This window comes from Sorghum bicolor, chromosome 8 (assembly GCF_000003195.3).
Source record: "Sorghum bicolor cultivar BTx623 chromosome 8, Sorghum_bicolor_NCBIv3, whole genome shotgun sequence".
In the NCBI taxonomy this organism is placed as follows: domain Eukaryota; kingdom Viridiplantae; phylum Streptophyta; class Magnoliopsida; order Poales; family Poaceae; genus Sorghum; species Sorghum bicolor.
This window is the reverse complement of record NC_012877.2, coordinates 60043086-60059308: the sequence shown is the minus strand read 5'-3', so window position 1 is coordinate 60059308 and position 16223 is coordinate 60043086. Positions and strand designations below refer to the sequence as shown.

At 43.0% G+C, this 16223-nt stretch overlaps 2 protein-coding genes across 7 annotated transcripts; both read right to left on the bottom strand.

The window, feature by feature from the left end:
* LOC110429551 lies at positions 354 to 11326 on the bottom strand. 6 transcript variants are annotated; one of them, XR_002446624.1, is made up of 5 exons: positions 10440 to 10527; positions 9159 to 10161; positions 9056 to 9079; positions 8880 to 8970; positions 354 to 829 (listed from the first exon to the last, which is right to left on the bottom strand). XR_002446624.1 is itself a non-coding variant. In XM_021445613.1 (5 exons), the coding sequence occupies exons 1-4, from the start codon at positions 11135 to 11137 to the stop codon at positions 8937 to 8939; spliced, it is 279 nt and encodes a 92-aa protein (XP_021301288.1). In that variant the 5' UTR covers positions 11138 to 11326; the 3' UTR covers positions 354 to 829; positions 8880 to 8936. The 6 variants fall into 6 exon arrangements, 4 of the variants coding, with proteins under 4 accessions (XP_021301288.1, XP_021301286.1, XP_021301287.1 ...); XM_021445613.1 differs by lacking the exon at positions 9159 to 10161 and adding an exon at positions 11010 to 11326 and having other exon boundaries at positions 10440 to 10532; XR_002446623.1 differs by having other exon boundaries at positions 8880 to 10161.
* On the bottom strand, positions 11237 to 14118 carry LOC8084391 (putative receptor-like protein kinase At4g00960). The gene is made up of 2 exons (XM_002442473.2): positions 12604 to 14118; positions 11237 to 11587 (listed from the first exon to the last, which is right to left on the bottom strand). The coding sequence occupies exons 1-2, from the start codon at positions 14116 to 14118 to the stop codon at positions 11237 to 11239; spliced, it is 1866 nt and encodes a 621-aa protein (XP_002442518.2).

Sequence of the window (16223 nt, the reverse complement as noted above, 5' to 3'; positions counted from 1 at the left end):
GGGAACGAACGCCGTTGTGAGATGACGGAGCTCTTTGCCGACTGCCTTTCTTGGCAGGTGGCAAAGGGCTCTTTGCCGACTGCCTTTGTTGGCAGGTGGCAAAGGATGCTTTGCCGACTGCCTTTGTTGGCAGGTGGCAAAGAGCTCTTTGCCGACTGCCTTTCTTGGCAGGTGGCAAAGCTGCCATGGTTCATGAGATTCCAGCTTTGCCACCTGCTTTCCACGTGGCAGGTGGCAAAGCTGGAATAAGTAAAATTTTGGTCTGTTTTTTCTGTTTTGCATCACAGCAATCAAATCACACTAGTATAGTGCCCGTGCTAACGCTACGGCATCATCTATGAATGCAAATTAAAGAACCAATGAATTAATATTTTTTAGTAATGAAGCATAGATTGGGAAAATATTCATAATTCATACAAAAAGCAGTTTAAACAATTTCAAATAACAAACATCACCTAGTCACACATGCTATCTCTACAATCCTACAATATTGATAGTTATAAACAGAAAGCCCCAATAAGATATTGCAAGTCTTAGGACAATTCATAAGAAATACATCTCCTGCAGGAGCACATGCCTAGGCACAGGAGCACATGACTAGGCAGCAAGATGGCTTCATGTCTTCAAACTCCAGTCTTCAGAAGGTGCCTTTAGAGCTTCAATTAGCTGGTGCTTTTTCTTGATGGCCAATGACTCAAGATGCACCAGTTAGTAGGTCCCCTCTACCCTTGGTATTAGAGCTTCAAACATCAAGCACCATCTTCTCTACTGATGCAGATATTTAATATGGCATAGTTGCTCCCAATCCCAATTCTAGTGCTGCAGATATCTGTACCAAGAGATCATTGACTTAACCCCCCTTTGATTTTAGGTAAAAAAGGCCACATATAATTATGTCCAAAGCATTAATAGATGGAATATTGTTGACGGTCCTCAATGCTCACATTTAACCATAATTAATCATGGAAAAGGATCCAAATGCAACCAACACCCAGACTTAGGGTTTTATCTGACAGAATTCCACAAGTTTTGGTGTTTGTCTATTTCTGCAGTGGGTTATCAGGAAATACGGAAGAAAGGCCCACACGTCGGGTTGACATAGAGATATTAACGTGCTGCGCAATTTTACGTCATCTAGAAGACTCCAGAAGCCACGGGAACGAACGGGAAGGCGAACGGGCCCGGGGGCAGGGCGCCCGCCCACCCCCCTTGGGCGCCCGCCCAGGAGTTGTGGTCAAACACGTCCAACTTTGCGGACCAAGCTCCACCGACCTAAAGGATCAAGGAAAACCGTGCGATCAATGTCGGTTTGATCCGACGGCCCAGATTCACTTGAAGGGACTATAAAACCAGACCCCCTGGCTCCTGGAGATCATACCTCTTCTACAGAATCAAAGCTAGGGTTTCAATTCTTCATCCAAGTAGAGAGGATCCCTCTAGTTCTTCTAGTTCTACCTCTAGTTCATCTAGATCTAGTTCTAGTTCATCTAGTTCTAGTTCTAGTTCCTCTAGTTCTAGTTCTAGTTAGTTCTAGTTGTAATCTAGAAAATAGGGAGAGAGAAGAGGAGAGCGGAGGAGGAGCCGGATCTGTCGGATCTTCCTCAACATTATACTTTTGCCGCAACTGGTTCGTTCTTCATCGTTCTCCAGGTTCTTCAATTCATAATTCCTGAGTTCTTTAATTACTTTTATTTACATTCAAGTTATTTATTGGATTCCCGCTTGCATCAAGTGCTCTAGTCTTTATAACACTAGAGTAGTAATTAATAGATTAGACGTGGTGTTTAGTCTTGCGATTACCTGGAATTGCACCCAATCCTGCGGATTGTTGTGGTAGCCTTAGGGTAGTGACAGCCCTAACGGTCGACGTATTCCACCACGTTCGGATCGGTGTTTGTAGGACCGTAGTCAGACCTTCCTAGCCCCCTTCTCATCTTTTTCTGTGGTTAGTGCTCTGATGTCCCGATATAGATAATCTTGAAGTAATTCTTGATTCTTAGATCAACTAGAGAACTCTCAGGAAACTTCCTCTCTTCCCACCAAAAATAATTATATAGTTATCCTTGGGCGATCTTGGATCTTAATTAGTACACTCACGTTCTCTGTGGAAAATCGATACTCTGGAATACTCCCGGGTGAAGGCTACATCGGTATCCGTGCGCTTGCGGATTTTTCTGTTTGCGTTTAAAATATCCAACAAGCTTTCTGGCGCCGTTGCCGGGGAACGGTAGCTGTGCTAGTTTCGAACCAAGTCGTCTGTGTATCCTTTTTATTTTCTTTTTTTACCACACTCACCTTATCATTTTCACCATACCACATGGATTTCACTCTAAGCATTAATGAGCATGGAATTTATTTCATAGCCACTTCATTTACTCCATGCTCATATGCAACATCTTCCCAATCCATTGGTTTTTCCAACATCACCACATTCGAGATCTCTAACCCCCTCATCCTTTCTATTTATAAAAACTTTAATAGGGCGGTTGTCGATGCATATGTCTATAATAAATTTTGCAGATCTCGTTGAGTTGATCTTGATATAGGTCAGCGTTGGAGGGGAAACCACTTCACTGACATAAATTGATGGTTTCCCAATGACAAGCTTAGTGTCCTAAAACAAGCACTGATCAGATCATAACATAAGCTTTTAATTATTTGCAACACTACCTTGTGTATTGAGCATATAAGGATAATTGTAAAAAAATATTCCTTTGGGTATTCTTTTGACTAACCTTTCCAGGATTGGAGCAAGAAGATCGGATGAATGACAAGCACAAGGTATGTCCAACCAATCATCATGCAACATTGAATTAAATTCATCCAATCTTGAATTTTGCAAAATTCAAGCTTGGGGGAGTACTTCACATAAAAACATCATTTGCCATGTTGCTATGTTGGTTGTCCCTACCTTTGAGACATGCTCAATTTGTTAAATAGTAATCACACTACTTCATCTCCACTTGAGTAGATCTCTATAAAAGCCATCACGCTACCTTTGTTTATCCTAGTAAGTGTTAGTTTGGAAGTAGTGTACATACTTCTATTGGTTTTTAAATTAAGCATGGTGCTTAGGTTAAACAGCCTTCCTTAATCTAATTAGACATGGAGTCTAGTTTGGTTATTGAACTAAAAACTGCTTGTGTAGACATTGGTATATTTTGTTGGACTAACCCCTTCAGGAAAACTTTCATATCGACCTGGGAAGTCCTGAGATAAACTCACATTGGAGACAAAGAGAGACACACATGAAGTTTAACAATTTACACAAGGAAGGCATAGCTCACAAGAGATGATCCATGGAGGGTGCCAAAAACACGATGCACAACCGCTAAGAGAGGAAAGCTTCCACAAGGTGATACTGTACCATCACTCTTCAAGTAAGGTAACATCTTAAAGTACTTGACTATCACTTTTATAAGCTTCTCCTTGGTTCTGGCGTTCACATGAGTAAAAGAGACAAATATGTATGATTTACAACTCTAGATTAACCAACCCAATCGATTCAATATGTTTAGTCCTTCCACCTTTGTGATCCCACACTCCTAATCATATGAAATGTTGCACACTGAATCTTTGGAAGATATATATATAAAAAACATAAGTATAGATAGATTATCTTTCCATTAGGTTGAGTGATCTGATCTGACGAATGTTTTAAATGTTACACTCATGATCTTATTATCCATCAACTTTGTCTTGCTCACTATGCTTAAGGTTAGAGAGAACGAATACACTTTTGGTTCTGTTGGTGTTTTCCACCAACAGGGCCCATGCACTTGATCTCTGCCTTGTCTCTATGAGCAGGTACACTTCGAGCAAAATATGAAGGAGTTTTACAACTCCCAGACTCCACCAAGTGAAGAACCTAGATCTACGAGCACAAACACACTGGAGATACTGGACACTCAGGCAATCACTGCCCTGAGATGCTTGAGGACATAACTACTGGAGTAACCCTATTGTGGAAGTAATTACTGACCTTCTGCTGGTCAAGAGATACAATCCAGGACGTCCCATCATCCCGATCTCCATCGGCATGGTGGACTTCCTAGAAGCACTCTGCAACTTTGGCTCCAGCATCAACATTATGCCCAAGGTACTCTATGAAAAAAATTCTTTACACATCCTTTACTAGAAACAACCGTGTGCTTGCAGCCTGCAGATCAGACACTAAGTTTCCCAAAGGGAATATTGAAGAACCTCTACATCCGAGTTGGTACCTTGTGCGCCCCAGCAGACTTCGTGATGATAGAGACTGGTACTGATGAGAGGGCACCCATCATCCTAGGGAGGCCATTCCTGAACACTTCGGGAGCTGTCATCCACGCTGGTGCTGCCAAGATCAGTTTCTACATCAAGGGGAGGAAGCTGACGTTTTCCTTCAAGAACAAGACTACACAAATCTCAGAGCAATCCCGACATGAACCAAGGAAGAGGACCAACAGGAGGAACAAGAAGAAGCAAGTGTGGACCGAGTCAGCTAAGATGGTCACTGCAGTTCAAGGAGGTCAAGATCATCTATTTAAGTCACCGTTCCTGACAAAAAGGACGACCCAGGCATACCAAGCATCCAGTGCTCCATTAATGGATACAACTTCAAGAAGACACTTTGCGACACTGGGTCAGGCGTCAACATAATGGCCGCAGTCACCTATCAGCTTCTGTTCAGAACCATGCCCCTAAAACCGACATACATTCAGCTCCCGATGGCAGATCAGACATTCTGAAAGATTGAAGGTTATTGACATAGGAGAAGACGAGTATGATCCACCCATCATCCTTGGGAGACCGTTCCTCAGCACTGTTAAAGCAATCATCTAGATTGGAACCAGAGAAGTCCACATGCACTTGCCCTCTAACAAGGTACGCCGTTATTTTACTGACCTTAATTATATAGTTGAAGACTCTAAGCAGGTCAGGACAAGAAGAAGACGACGCAACTGTAACCAGAGAAGGCAAAATCATCAAGGACGGATGGGTAGACTATGAAGGAGAAGTTGTAAGGTCTGAAGACATACAACTTGAACAGAACTGTCCTGAGGAGATCGTAGCACCGAGTCAGGTGTGGAGAGAGAAGATAGTTATACATGAAGAGGAGGCGCCGCCGGAACCACCGACTACGCCATCCAGCGAATCCTAGGACGACTGAGAAAACGGAGAGTCCCGTTCGGAGGACTTAAAAACACCGAACGCCTTGCCAAGAGGTAAACTTGGTAGTTATCTTTTCCTTTCAATTATTTTAAAATAGTTTGCTTAGTTAATCAGGTTTATATCATCATGAAAAGAAAATAAAAATGTTAAAAATAGTAAGCCCCATGTGAGTATGCTCATGGCATAAAACCCATAAGTACATTCACTGTGGTGGCATAAAAATAAAATAAATATATTCCTGTCCTATAAAAATAAAATTATGATCCTACTAACGAGTAACATTTATTGAGGAGGCTCAACATGATAAAGGCTAGATATTTATGCTAACACTTAACTAGTTCCACAAAGTTTTGTTGTCTATTTGAGCTCCACAGAATTCAAGGATCAAAGAAGACTAGCAGACGAAGGACATCCTAATCGCTGTCAGAGTGCTGCCGACATTCAAATACACCTCCGCCACCTGCTAGCTACATCAGAAGAAATTATGTCAAAATCCAGCTTGGGGGAGAGCACCCCCATTTATCCAGCTAAGTGTTCTACTCACGTTTATACTTTACTCAAATAATAAAAAGATGCATAATCATAAAAACCCAAATAAAGATTTTATGCTTATATATTTATCTTTGCTTAGTTTGCTAAATAAAAAAAAATAAATCAAGATAAGTATTATTTTTCTTTCTTAGCTTTATTTACTAGTATTCAGAAATAAAAAAATGCATAACCATGAAACCAAACACAGTTTTTGTTTTGAGTAATATATAATAGTTTTATGTAATACTAAGTTTTAGATAAAATAAAAAGAAAGTTTGATTCAAGTCTAGGTAATTGACAAACATGATATGAGAAGGTCTGAGCTACTATTTAACTTGTTCCAAGTTTTGCTAGAGTTCTGGAGATTTTATCTTTTGAAAATCTAAAAATTCATAAAAAAATATATGAGATCATAATACCTAGAGTCTTATAAGAAATAAATATTAAAACTGTGGGTACTTTCTTTGTTCAAGCCATTGTTAATTCTTGTAGTTTTGGTTGAGAGAATTATCATGCTCCCAAGATCAAGATCTTTTTGTTTTAAAAATATAAAAGATTCACTCTTCCGAAGTATTATTGCGTTAGAGGCATGGGACTATGCAAAAATTTGATTGAAAAAAAAAGAGTGAGATGAGAGGTAAAAATGGACAAGTGTCCGAAGTAGAATTAGGGGTACAAAGATACCCACCTGAGTGGAAAAAAATGGACATGTGTCCGACAGTAGAATTAGGGGTACTTGCTGCCCAGTTGAAAAAAAGAGACTAAAAAAAAGAGAAAAAAAAGAAAAAAAATGATAGCCCATGGTCCCTCTAATAAGCAATATGCCAGTAAGAGATGACAAACTCTTCAAAAAGGTCAAAGGTCTTGATCTAGGAGTATGACATTCCTCTCCCTTGCTCCGAACATTGACATAGCAAAATGCAAAGTAAGTATGCTAAAATTTTTAAAGCTCTACTTATATATCTTTCGAGAAGAAGGCAAATGCCTCAGATTTATTTTGGAAGCTTACAAACAACTCCAGAACAAAGGTAAGACAGAAGAACTTGAGACATAGTGCTTGACTTGATCATTCTGTTTTTCAATCACTTAAGACCTTAGTGATAACTTAAAACCCCTTTAGTAAAAGGCATAAAAGTAACCCCTGTTTTCTTGATGATTTTAGCTTTGCTCAGGGACGAGCAAAGGTTAAGCTTGGGAGACCTTGTTGACGGTCCTTAATGCTCACGTTTAACCATCAATTAATCATGGAAAAGGATCCAAATGCAACCAACACCCAGACTTAGGGTTTTATCTGACAGAATTCCACAAGTTTTGGTGTTTGTCTATTTCTGCAGGGGGTTATCAGGAAATACGGAAGAAAGGCCCACACGTCGGGTTGACATAGAGATATTAACGTGCTGCGCAATTTTACGTCATCTAGAAGACTCCAGAAGCCACGGGAACGAATGGAAAGGCGAACGGGCCCGGGGGCAGGGCGCCCGCCCACCCCCCTTGGGCGCCCGCCCAGGAGTTGTGGTCAAACACGTCCAACTTTGCGGACCATGCTCCACCGACCTAAAGGATCAAGGAAAACCGTGCGATCAATGTCGGTTTGATCCGACGGCCCAGATTCACTTGAAGGGACTATAAAACCAGACCCCCCTGGCCCCTGGAGATCATACCTCTTCTACAGAATCAAAGCTAGGGTTTCAATTCTTCATCCAAGTAGAGAGGATCCCTCTAGTTCTTCTAGTTCTACCTCTAGTTCATCTAGATCTAGTTCTAGTTCATCTAGTTCTAGTTCCTCTAGTTCTAGTTCTAGTTAGTTCTAGTTGTAATCTAGAAAATAGGGAGAGAGAAGAGGAGAGCGGAGGAGGAGCCGGATCTGTCGGATCTTCCTCAACATTATACTTTTGCCGCAACTGGTTCGTTCTTCATCGTTCTCTAGGTTCTTCAATTCATAATTCCTGAGTTCTTTAATTACTTTTATTTACATTTAAGTTATTTATTGGATTCCCGCTTGCATCAAGTGCTCTAGTCTTTATAACACTAGAGTAGTAATTAATAGATTAGACGTGGTGTTTAGTCTTGCGATTACCTGGAATTGCACCCAATCCTGCGGATTGTTGTGGTAGCCTTAGGGTAGTGACAGCCTTAACGGTCGACGTATTCCACCACGTTCGGATCGGTGTTTGTAGGACCGTAGTCAGACCTTCCTAGCCCCCTTCTCATCTCTTTCTGTGGTTAGTGCTCTGATGTCCCGATATAGATAATCTTGAAGTAATTCTTGATTCTTAGATCAACTAGAGAACTCTCAGGAAACTTCCTCTCTTCCCACCAAAAATAATTATATAGTTATCCTTGGACGATCTTGGATCTTAATTAGTACACTCACGTTCTCTGTGGAAAATCGATACTCTGGAATACTCCCAGGTGAAGGCTATATCGGTATCCGTGCGCTTGCGGATTTTTCTGTTTGCGTTTAAAATACCCAACAAATATGTGTAAAACAGAAAAAACAAAGAAACTAAAGGGGCTCCAAAAAGAATATTGGTATAGAAAGATGCGACACAAAAGAAAAGGTAAAACATATGTAGTATTTACCCAACCATTCATCGAGACTTTATAAGTAGACAACAAAGAGACTCTTATGTGTTTCTTTACCTCTTGCAAGGTATAGAAAAATAATTTCTTATAGCCATGAATCTATGTTGTTGGTGTGAAGAAAGTTCAGACAGCGACAATTCAATATTTAAAAATTTAAACCTGACACTACATGAAAAGAACTAAATTTCTAAGAATTCTTAGATGTTTTGTCGTTTTGTCGAAAATCAAATAAATCTGAGACACACTCACTGAATGTTTCAATACTATTTAATAAACTAAATGACAAATCAATTGCTGGCAAAACACTTATTAACAGCTAAATGCTTCAAAGTTATTCTTTTTTTAGGACTGAGTAGCAGTGGAGTCCAAAACCAGGATAACAGATTTCTTTTGACAAAAGCGATGAGAATAAAATCACTGTCAAACACCAACTAATGATTCAATTTTATAAAGTGAACTTACAGTTTTTCTAGAACTTCTTGACAAAATCAACACTATATTGGTGTGCTTATCAAGGCACAGACAGAGAGATATCCCGTAGGTACCTGTATCTGCATACCTAAATGACCATGATGAAGGCCCGATGGTAGCTACATGTATCTACATACCTGAATGTCCATGATGAAGGTGGATGGTGGATGGGGCAAGCATGAAAGATTGTTCACTCAGTCCGAATCAGTTAACTCCAAGTTCCAATCACTGGAATCACAAATCACCTATGAATTATAAATCCAGAATTCAAACATATCACAAAATTCAGAAAACTTTCCATCAGCATGTGAACCTCCAATCTGCACCAAAATTATCACTACAAACATAAAAAAAATTCTATCAAAATATTAAAGGATTAGCAATTTAGTGAACTTGAAAGAGTAGTATTCTCCCACTCTATCAATCCTCTGCTTTTCTTCCAGAACAGAACATATCGCCAGGCTGGAGGCGGCTCCGCCGACCGCGCGCCCGTGGAGACCAAAAACTACCAAGATCCACATGCTAGCAGCTGAAAAATTCCATGCCCAAGTACCGAATAACTGAAAACTACTGAGTTTTCAAACCAAAACAAAGAACATAGTAACGTACAGTAACTAAATTCTCCAAATCACACCAAAGTTCAGATAAAACAGTTTAAAGTCCAAGTCATTCCCTGACCGTTAGAACCAAGTATCATTGCTAATCAGAAATGAGCATGACAATGAATCAGCACAGCTATCTCCTGACCACATTCAACTAAGAGTCTAAGAGTTTCTCATTCCCAAGCAAAATTCTCCGCGTCTACCTAACGCTTATTCTGACCGTGGTCTCGGTTAGTACAGTCTCAATCTGTACAGCCACCCCAAATGAAGAAAAAATAAACACACTACGCAGCACAAATTTCAAACCATATAAGTCCACGATCCACCAAAAGTCCAAGTCTGCTGCTCCATCACCATGATAAATCACATGCTTGAACACATGTGGAAAAGACATGCTAATGTAAGTCGACGCAAAACACAAGTGGATCACAAAATCATAAACACTAGCACCATGATAAATCACAAATCTCAAGGGAAGGGACAGATACAAGTGCCTAAACGCAGCCTTGCTCTTCTCTTATCAGGGACATCTATCAGGAAAAAAAAGAAACACATTGGAAACCTGATGAGATTCAGTCCAAGTGGCCGGTGGCCATGATGCTCCAAATAAATTAAAAGCATGGAGTAGCATCACACAGCTGCTATATATGCTAGCACACGTAATCACTAGCTACTAGTTGCATGCAAAGTTCCAAAGCAAACAGGGAGACGACTGCCTGGATGTATGGATCCACAGATCACACAAAGACACAGCAGAAACCTGCAGAGACGATGCATGGATGTATGGATCCGATCCTGTGTCCTGTAGGAGTAAGATCTACACAGAAAATTGAAGTCTTTTCTTCAGAAACAGGGATCTCTTTTTGGAAGAGAACAATATATATCTTCATCTAAGGAGCGCAGCAGGTAGTACGTGTGGCGTACTACTAGCTAGTAAGGAAATAAACATCTACTTCAACTTCTCCTTTTCCTTGCAGATATATACAAATCCATAAGCATAGACCGTGCGTATAGTATACTATACTCTGCGTTGCAAGATTAATTAATTGAAGGTGTATAGTACATACATAAGATTACTCAACGTACGGTACGTACCAGGCGCCGTCGAAGTCGAAGGAGCCGGGTCGGCGGATGGGGACGAATCCGAGCACGTCGGTGTAGAAGCGCAGCGACGCCTCCACGGAGCGACCAGGGTTTTCTTTTTCGGCGAAATTTCGCCGAAATTTCCGAAATTTCGCATTTTTCAGTGAGGTCCGAAAAAAATTTTGTATCGGTCAAATTTTTCGGTTAAATTCATGTTTCGCTTCAAAATTACTCCAAACAACAATAAAATGACCCACCATATCTTCTAGTCTTATCAAAGCCCTAAATTTCTTCAAAATTATTTAATTTTCTCACTCACATATTCCGTGACACTAGCATATGCAGCTCGCCCACCGTCAGCCCGCTATACTACCGCAATAATATATTGTGTTATTTCGTTAATATTATATAAATTTGTGATGAGTGATATATTAGAAAGCTTTTTTAGTAAAATGATGTCAAATTTTTTAAAAAATCAATTTGAATTTATTTAAATTTCATCCGAAATTTCTGAAATGTCCGAAATTTCTTATTTATCGGCAGGTGCCGAAAAAATTTTCCTACCGAAAAAGAAAACCTTGGGAGCGACACACGATGCTGATGTGGTTCAGCGACGCCAGCGGCAGCACGCCCGCCATCCTCACGCCGCCAACGCCAACGCCAACGCCGCCGCCGCAGCTCGCCGCCGCCATCGTCGTGCTGCTCACCATCCTCTCTGCTCTCTGCTCTCTCCCTCTGGTGGATCGAGGGAGCACCCTTCAGTCTCGAGTGGAAGGGGATCTGGCGTTCGTTGGCGTCGTCGATCCGGATCAAGGGGCGGGCGGAGGAGGAGGCGAAGACGAGGACGAGGCACGAGCGGAGTCCGGAGCGGCGCGCGCCAGAGCGGCCGGGGCACCGGGGCGGCCGGGGCCGGAGCGGCCGGGCAGTCGACGGCGGGGGCGCAGGGTGCAGGGGAGGCGGGGGCGCAGGGCGCAGGGGGTGCGGCGAGGCTGCGTGCGGGGTGCCGACGGCGGGAGTGCGGCGGCGGCGGCGCTGCATGCGGCGTGGCGGGCGTGCGGCAGCGGCGGCGGCGGGGCCAGCGGCGTGGCGGGCGTGCGGATCTGGACAGCGCTGGTGCGGATCGGCGGGGCGCGGGCGGCCGCGGGTTGGGTGCGTGTGTGCTGGCGGCGGCGGGTTAGGGTTGGGCGCGCGGGGGCCGGGGATAAGAAGAATTATTTATTTTTTTTAGAAAATACCCTTTGCCGACTGCTCCATAGACAGACAGTCGGCAAAGGCACAGCTAATATTTTTATATAATTCTTTGCCGACTGCCGTAGACTAAGGCAGTCGGCAAAGATTTTATGTATTGTTTTCTTTTATAGGTGCATGAAATACTAAAACTTAGCCATTCGAAAAATTTGATGCACCTGCAGTTCAAAGTACTAAAACTTAGCCATTCTTTTATAGACTCTCCAACATGAATATTATTTTTTGAATGACTAAGTTTCATTATTTGATGCACCTGCAGTTCAAAGTAGGATTCTGCGGTGGAAAATACAATTAAAGAAATTAATTAACAAAATATAGCAAAAAGGGTCACAAAATCATAATAGTTTTTAAGGTTCACTCTTATTGCATGTGGAGGCTATGAAAAAAGTTTGAGGAAGTTTAGAGCAAGTGATGACGTCAAATATCCAAAACCTAAATTCAAACTTCAAAAATAAAAAAAATTATCTTTGTCGACTGCCTAACGGCCTGGCAGGTGGCAAAGGGGACGGCGATGGGCGCCGTTAGTGACCCGCCACCTTTGCCACCAGCTTTCCTTTGCCACCTGCCAGACAGCCACCTTTGCCACCAGCTTTTCTTTGCCACCTGCCAGACAGTCGGCAAAGGACGTCTTTGCCGACTGCTTTTCTTTGCCACCTGCTAGGATAATTGGGCAGTCGGCAAAGAGAATGTTTGCCGACTGCCCTGTCTTTGGCAGGTGGCAAAGTATTTTAGCAGTCGGCAAAGCCCAGTTTTCCTGTAGTGATATGACTTCATTTGATTATACAAATATGTGGTTTCGAATTCGAATAGGAAATCATGTGTTCAATTGTGCACATATATAGTTACATAAAATGGTAAAATACTTGGAGAATTAAAGAACATATGAAGTCGAGAGAGACCCAACCATCGTCCACGGGCGTCACGCAACCTGCATGTCGATGATGGCGTGTTCCGAAACCGAATGTGGCTCCGATAAATTTACAGCAGAAGAAGATGATGGACGACGGGCCTCCGGCGGGAGATTAACAGCGACCCGTCCTTCGAGCATATCGACCACATTTTGCATGCTTGGCCTCATGTCCCGCTCGTGCTGGATGCAAAGGAGTGCCACCTTCACCACTGTCTTCACCGCCTCCTCGTCTACATCCGCCATGGCTATGTCCACCAACTCCATGTGCTTGTCTTGTGCCATCTTCTCCCGCAAGTTCTGCGCCAGGTTCGGGTCCAGCGTCGCCGACGACGAGGGGTCGAAGTTCCGGCGGCCGCCGATGAGCTCGAGAAGCGTCATGCCGTAGCTGAACACATCGGACCTATCCGATACCGCATTGACGAGCATCTCCGGCGCCATGTAGCCGAAGGTGCCCCTCCCGCGGGTGTTGATGACGCTGGTCAGGTCCCTGGTGATGGAGAGGGAGATGCCGAAGTCGGAGACGTGCCCGCGGAGGTCGCCGTCGAGGAGGATGTTGCCCGGCTTGACGTCGAGGTGCAGGATCCGCCGGTGACAGTCTTTGTGGAGGTACGCGAGCGCCCTGGCCACGTCGACGGCGATGCAGAACCTCTTTGGCCAAGCCAAGAGGCGCCTTTGCTCGTCGCTGCGGCTGAAGATCCACCTGTCCAGTGACGCGTTCTCGAAGAAGGGGTAGACCAGGTAGAGGCCGCCGCCGCCGTGCTGCTGCAGGCAGTAGCCGAGGAGGCGCACAAGGCTGCGGTGGTGCACGTTGGCGATGATGGAGACCTCTCTTCTGAATTCTTCTTCGCCGGCCTCGGTGTGCCCACTGTGCATATGTATGCGCTTGACGGCGATGGCCGTGCCGTCGTCGAGGCTCCCATGGAAGACTTGGGCAGAGGCACCATGACCTATCCTTTTTCCGAAGTCTTGTGTTATGGATTGGATTTCATCGCTTGAGAATTCCTTTGGGAGGTCTTTGATGCAAAACGGGGTCTGCTGGAGTCGAAGCACCGCTTCTTGTTGCCGTGCCGGTTGGGATGGCTCCGTGTGGGCATCAAGCGCATCGAGCCATGGTCGGATCTGCGGATAAAGCTTCCATGCGCAATGCGAGGATATAGCCACGATGTTGGCCCCGAAAATGAGATCGGTGCGATAGGTGTTGGCAAGAAACGAGCAGAATAGGAAGACAAAGAGAACAAGGACAAGAAGTCCAGCAGATATAACTTTCTCCTTGGGACCAGAGGAGTTGCCAATGTATAGGATAGCAACGGCGTTGTAGGCTACTAACTGAATGAGGAGCGATTCTTTAACACTGCTGAAAAATAGAAATCCACCATAAAGTTGACGACGATAAAGACCATAGGCAGATATAATCACAACCAGTAGGGTAGCTACAACTGCACCATGTAAGATGGTTCTCACAAGCTTTTTCAGCCTATAGTAGTGCAGGATAAAGCTACACTTCCAGACGCAATACGAGGAGATAGCTACCATATTGGCCAAAGAAACAAATTCAATTCGATAAGTGTTGCCGTTGCTTTTAAGTCCAAAAGAAGAGATGAGGAACACAGACATAACAAGTACAAGATATCCAGCAGAGAGAAACTTGTCTTGCCGACTGGAGGAGTTGTAGATGTATAGGCAGCCAAGGGCAGGGTAGGCTATTAACTGAATCACCAGCGATGCGACGGCATAGTGGCGAACAACACAAAGATAGATGTAGGCAAACATGATCACAGAGAAAAGGGTAGTTACCATTACAACATGTAATAAGATGCGTGTCCATGCATTGCAGCATCGTTGAGAAGGATCGACAAGAGGGCTGGAGGAGGAGTCTTCTACGTCTGGCATGTTTATTGTACCTACACGTACAGTCTGCTGGTTGGAACTTGGAAAGTTGGAGGTGAAGAAAAAGCACTGCGGAGATGAAAATCCGGGACGAGAGAAGAGCCTTCAAAGGGTTGAGAAGAAAAGGCCGCGTGAACTACAAAGTACAGAGGCAGTGGAGCCAGACAGGCAATTCATATGAATATTCTGGCATATATTCTATAGGTGGACATTCTTGTATAATAAAATGTGTGTAACTGTATCCTGTAAAAGGGGACTCGAATATCAATATAGAGAGATCACTTGGATTGATTTTCTAAAAGCACATTGCCTCATAATCGAGCTTTTGGCCTGGCGAAGGTCGACCTTCGGGTGCGTCGCCCTTCGGCCAGCCAGATCCTGCCCATCCCCTACTCTCTGTCGGGATTCTTTATCCCAACAGTGGTTGGCCATCGAGCTGATGGCAGCAATGCAAGCAGCGGATGGTTTGCTGCGTGATTTGGGTCAATAATGGATCGGAGAGCACATGAGTACAATGCATGGCTAGCTCCGGTTATATCGAACTAATCTCCGACTATATCGTTTGCTCAGGTTTTTTTCGTTGTCTTCTTCGTTTGGCAGCAGTAGCTCCGGTACTTCCCTTGAAATTAATTAATATGTATGCATGGAGTTGTCAATGGGTCATCGGCAGTGCATATTGCAGCCGGCAGAGTAGTTTCCCTTGAAACTAATTAATGTATGCATATTTGAAAGACCGATCAAACGTTTGGGAAAAAAAATAAAATAAAATGGTTGATATGGTCGTGAAAATCCTGAGAAAACTATGTGGTGTTGATCCCAACTCTCTTAGAGCAAGATGTCATAGAGGACTCGATGCAGAGGGACAATGCAGGAGAACACACCGGAGGAACAATATGAATGTCCGTATTTAATATTTTTTTATCGGATACAGTTACGGATGCAGATCGTAATATCAATGGATAATAATACAATCTTTTTTATTGGATACAGATACGGGTACGGATACAGTCATAATATCAATGGATAATAATACAATCTTCTACACCGACATATGCCTTTACCCTCTTACAATTGTGTCTTATGTTCGCTGGATCTGTGCTATGAACCAAATGGACACCGACTCACCCAGGAAATACTCATCCATGCAAAAAAAATACAATTCTCATTTTCATGGAGTTATATGCTTTAAAATTTGACCAAAGTTATATAAAATATACTAGCATTTATGAGAAAAAATAAATACAATTAAATTAATTAAAGAATATATTTTTATAATAAATAAATTTGGAGATATAAATGTAAATAATATTTATTGTAACTTTGGTCAAATTTGAAGTACTCTGACGAACACTGATATCTTAATTGTATTCATTTATGCACGGAGGTAGTAAAAAACAGTTGGAGCACGAGTTAACTTAAGGGCGTAATGGTCACGTGTGCAGGCCATGATGCGTGACAGGGTTTTTTTTTGCCACGTACCCCGTCACGTATGCAGGCCCCTCGGGCTCCAAGACACATGTCAATTGAACCCCGCCGCCATGCATGACGGGGTATAGTTTATTTGCCCTACTATGTATGATGGTGGGGCCAAACGGTCTAGTCTTAAAAATATTTTCAATTTTAGGTTAGATTTAAAATATATTCTAAATTTAGGTTAAAAATAAAAAAAATTGACGACGTTTGCAGAAAATGGACACCCAAGTGACAAGAAGGACATAATAGCATGGTTAGATGGGTGGCCAGCGAGAGCC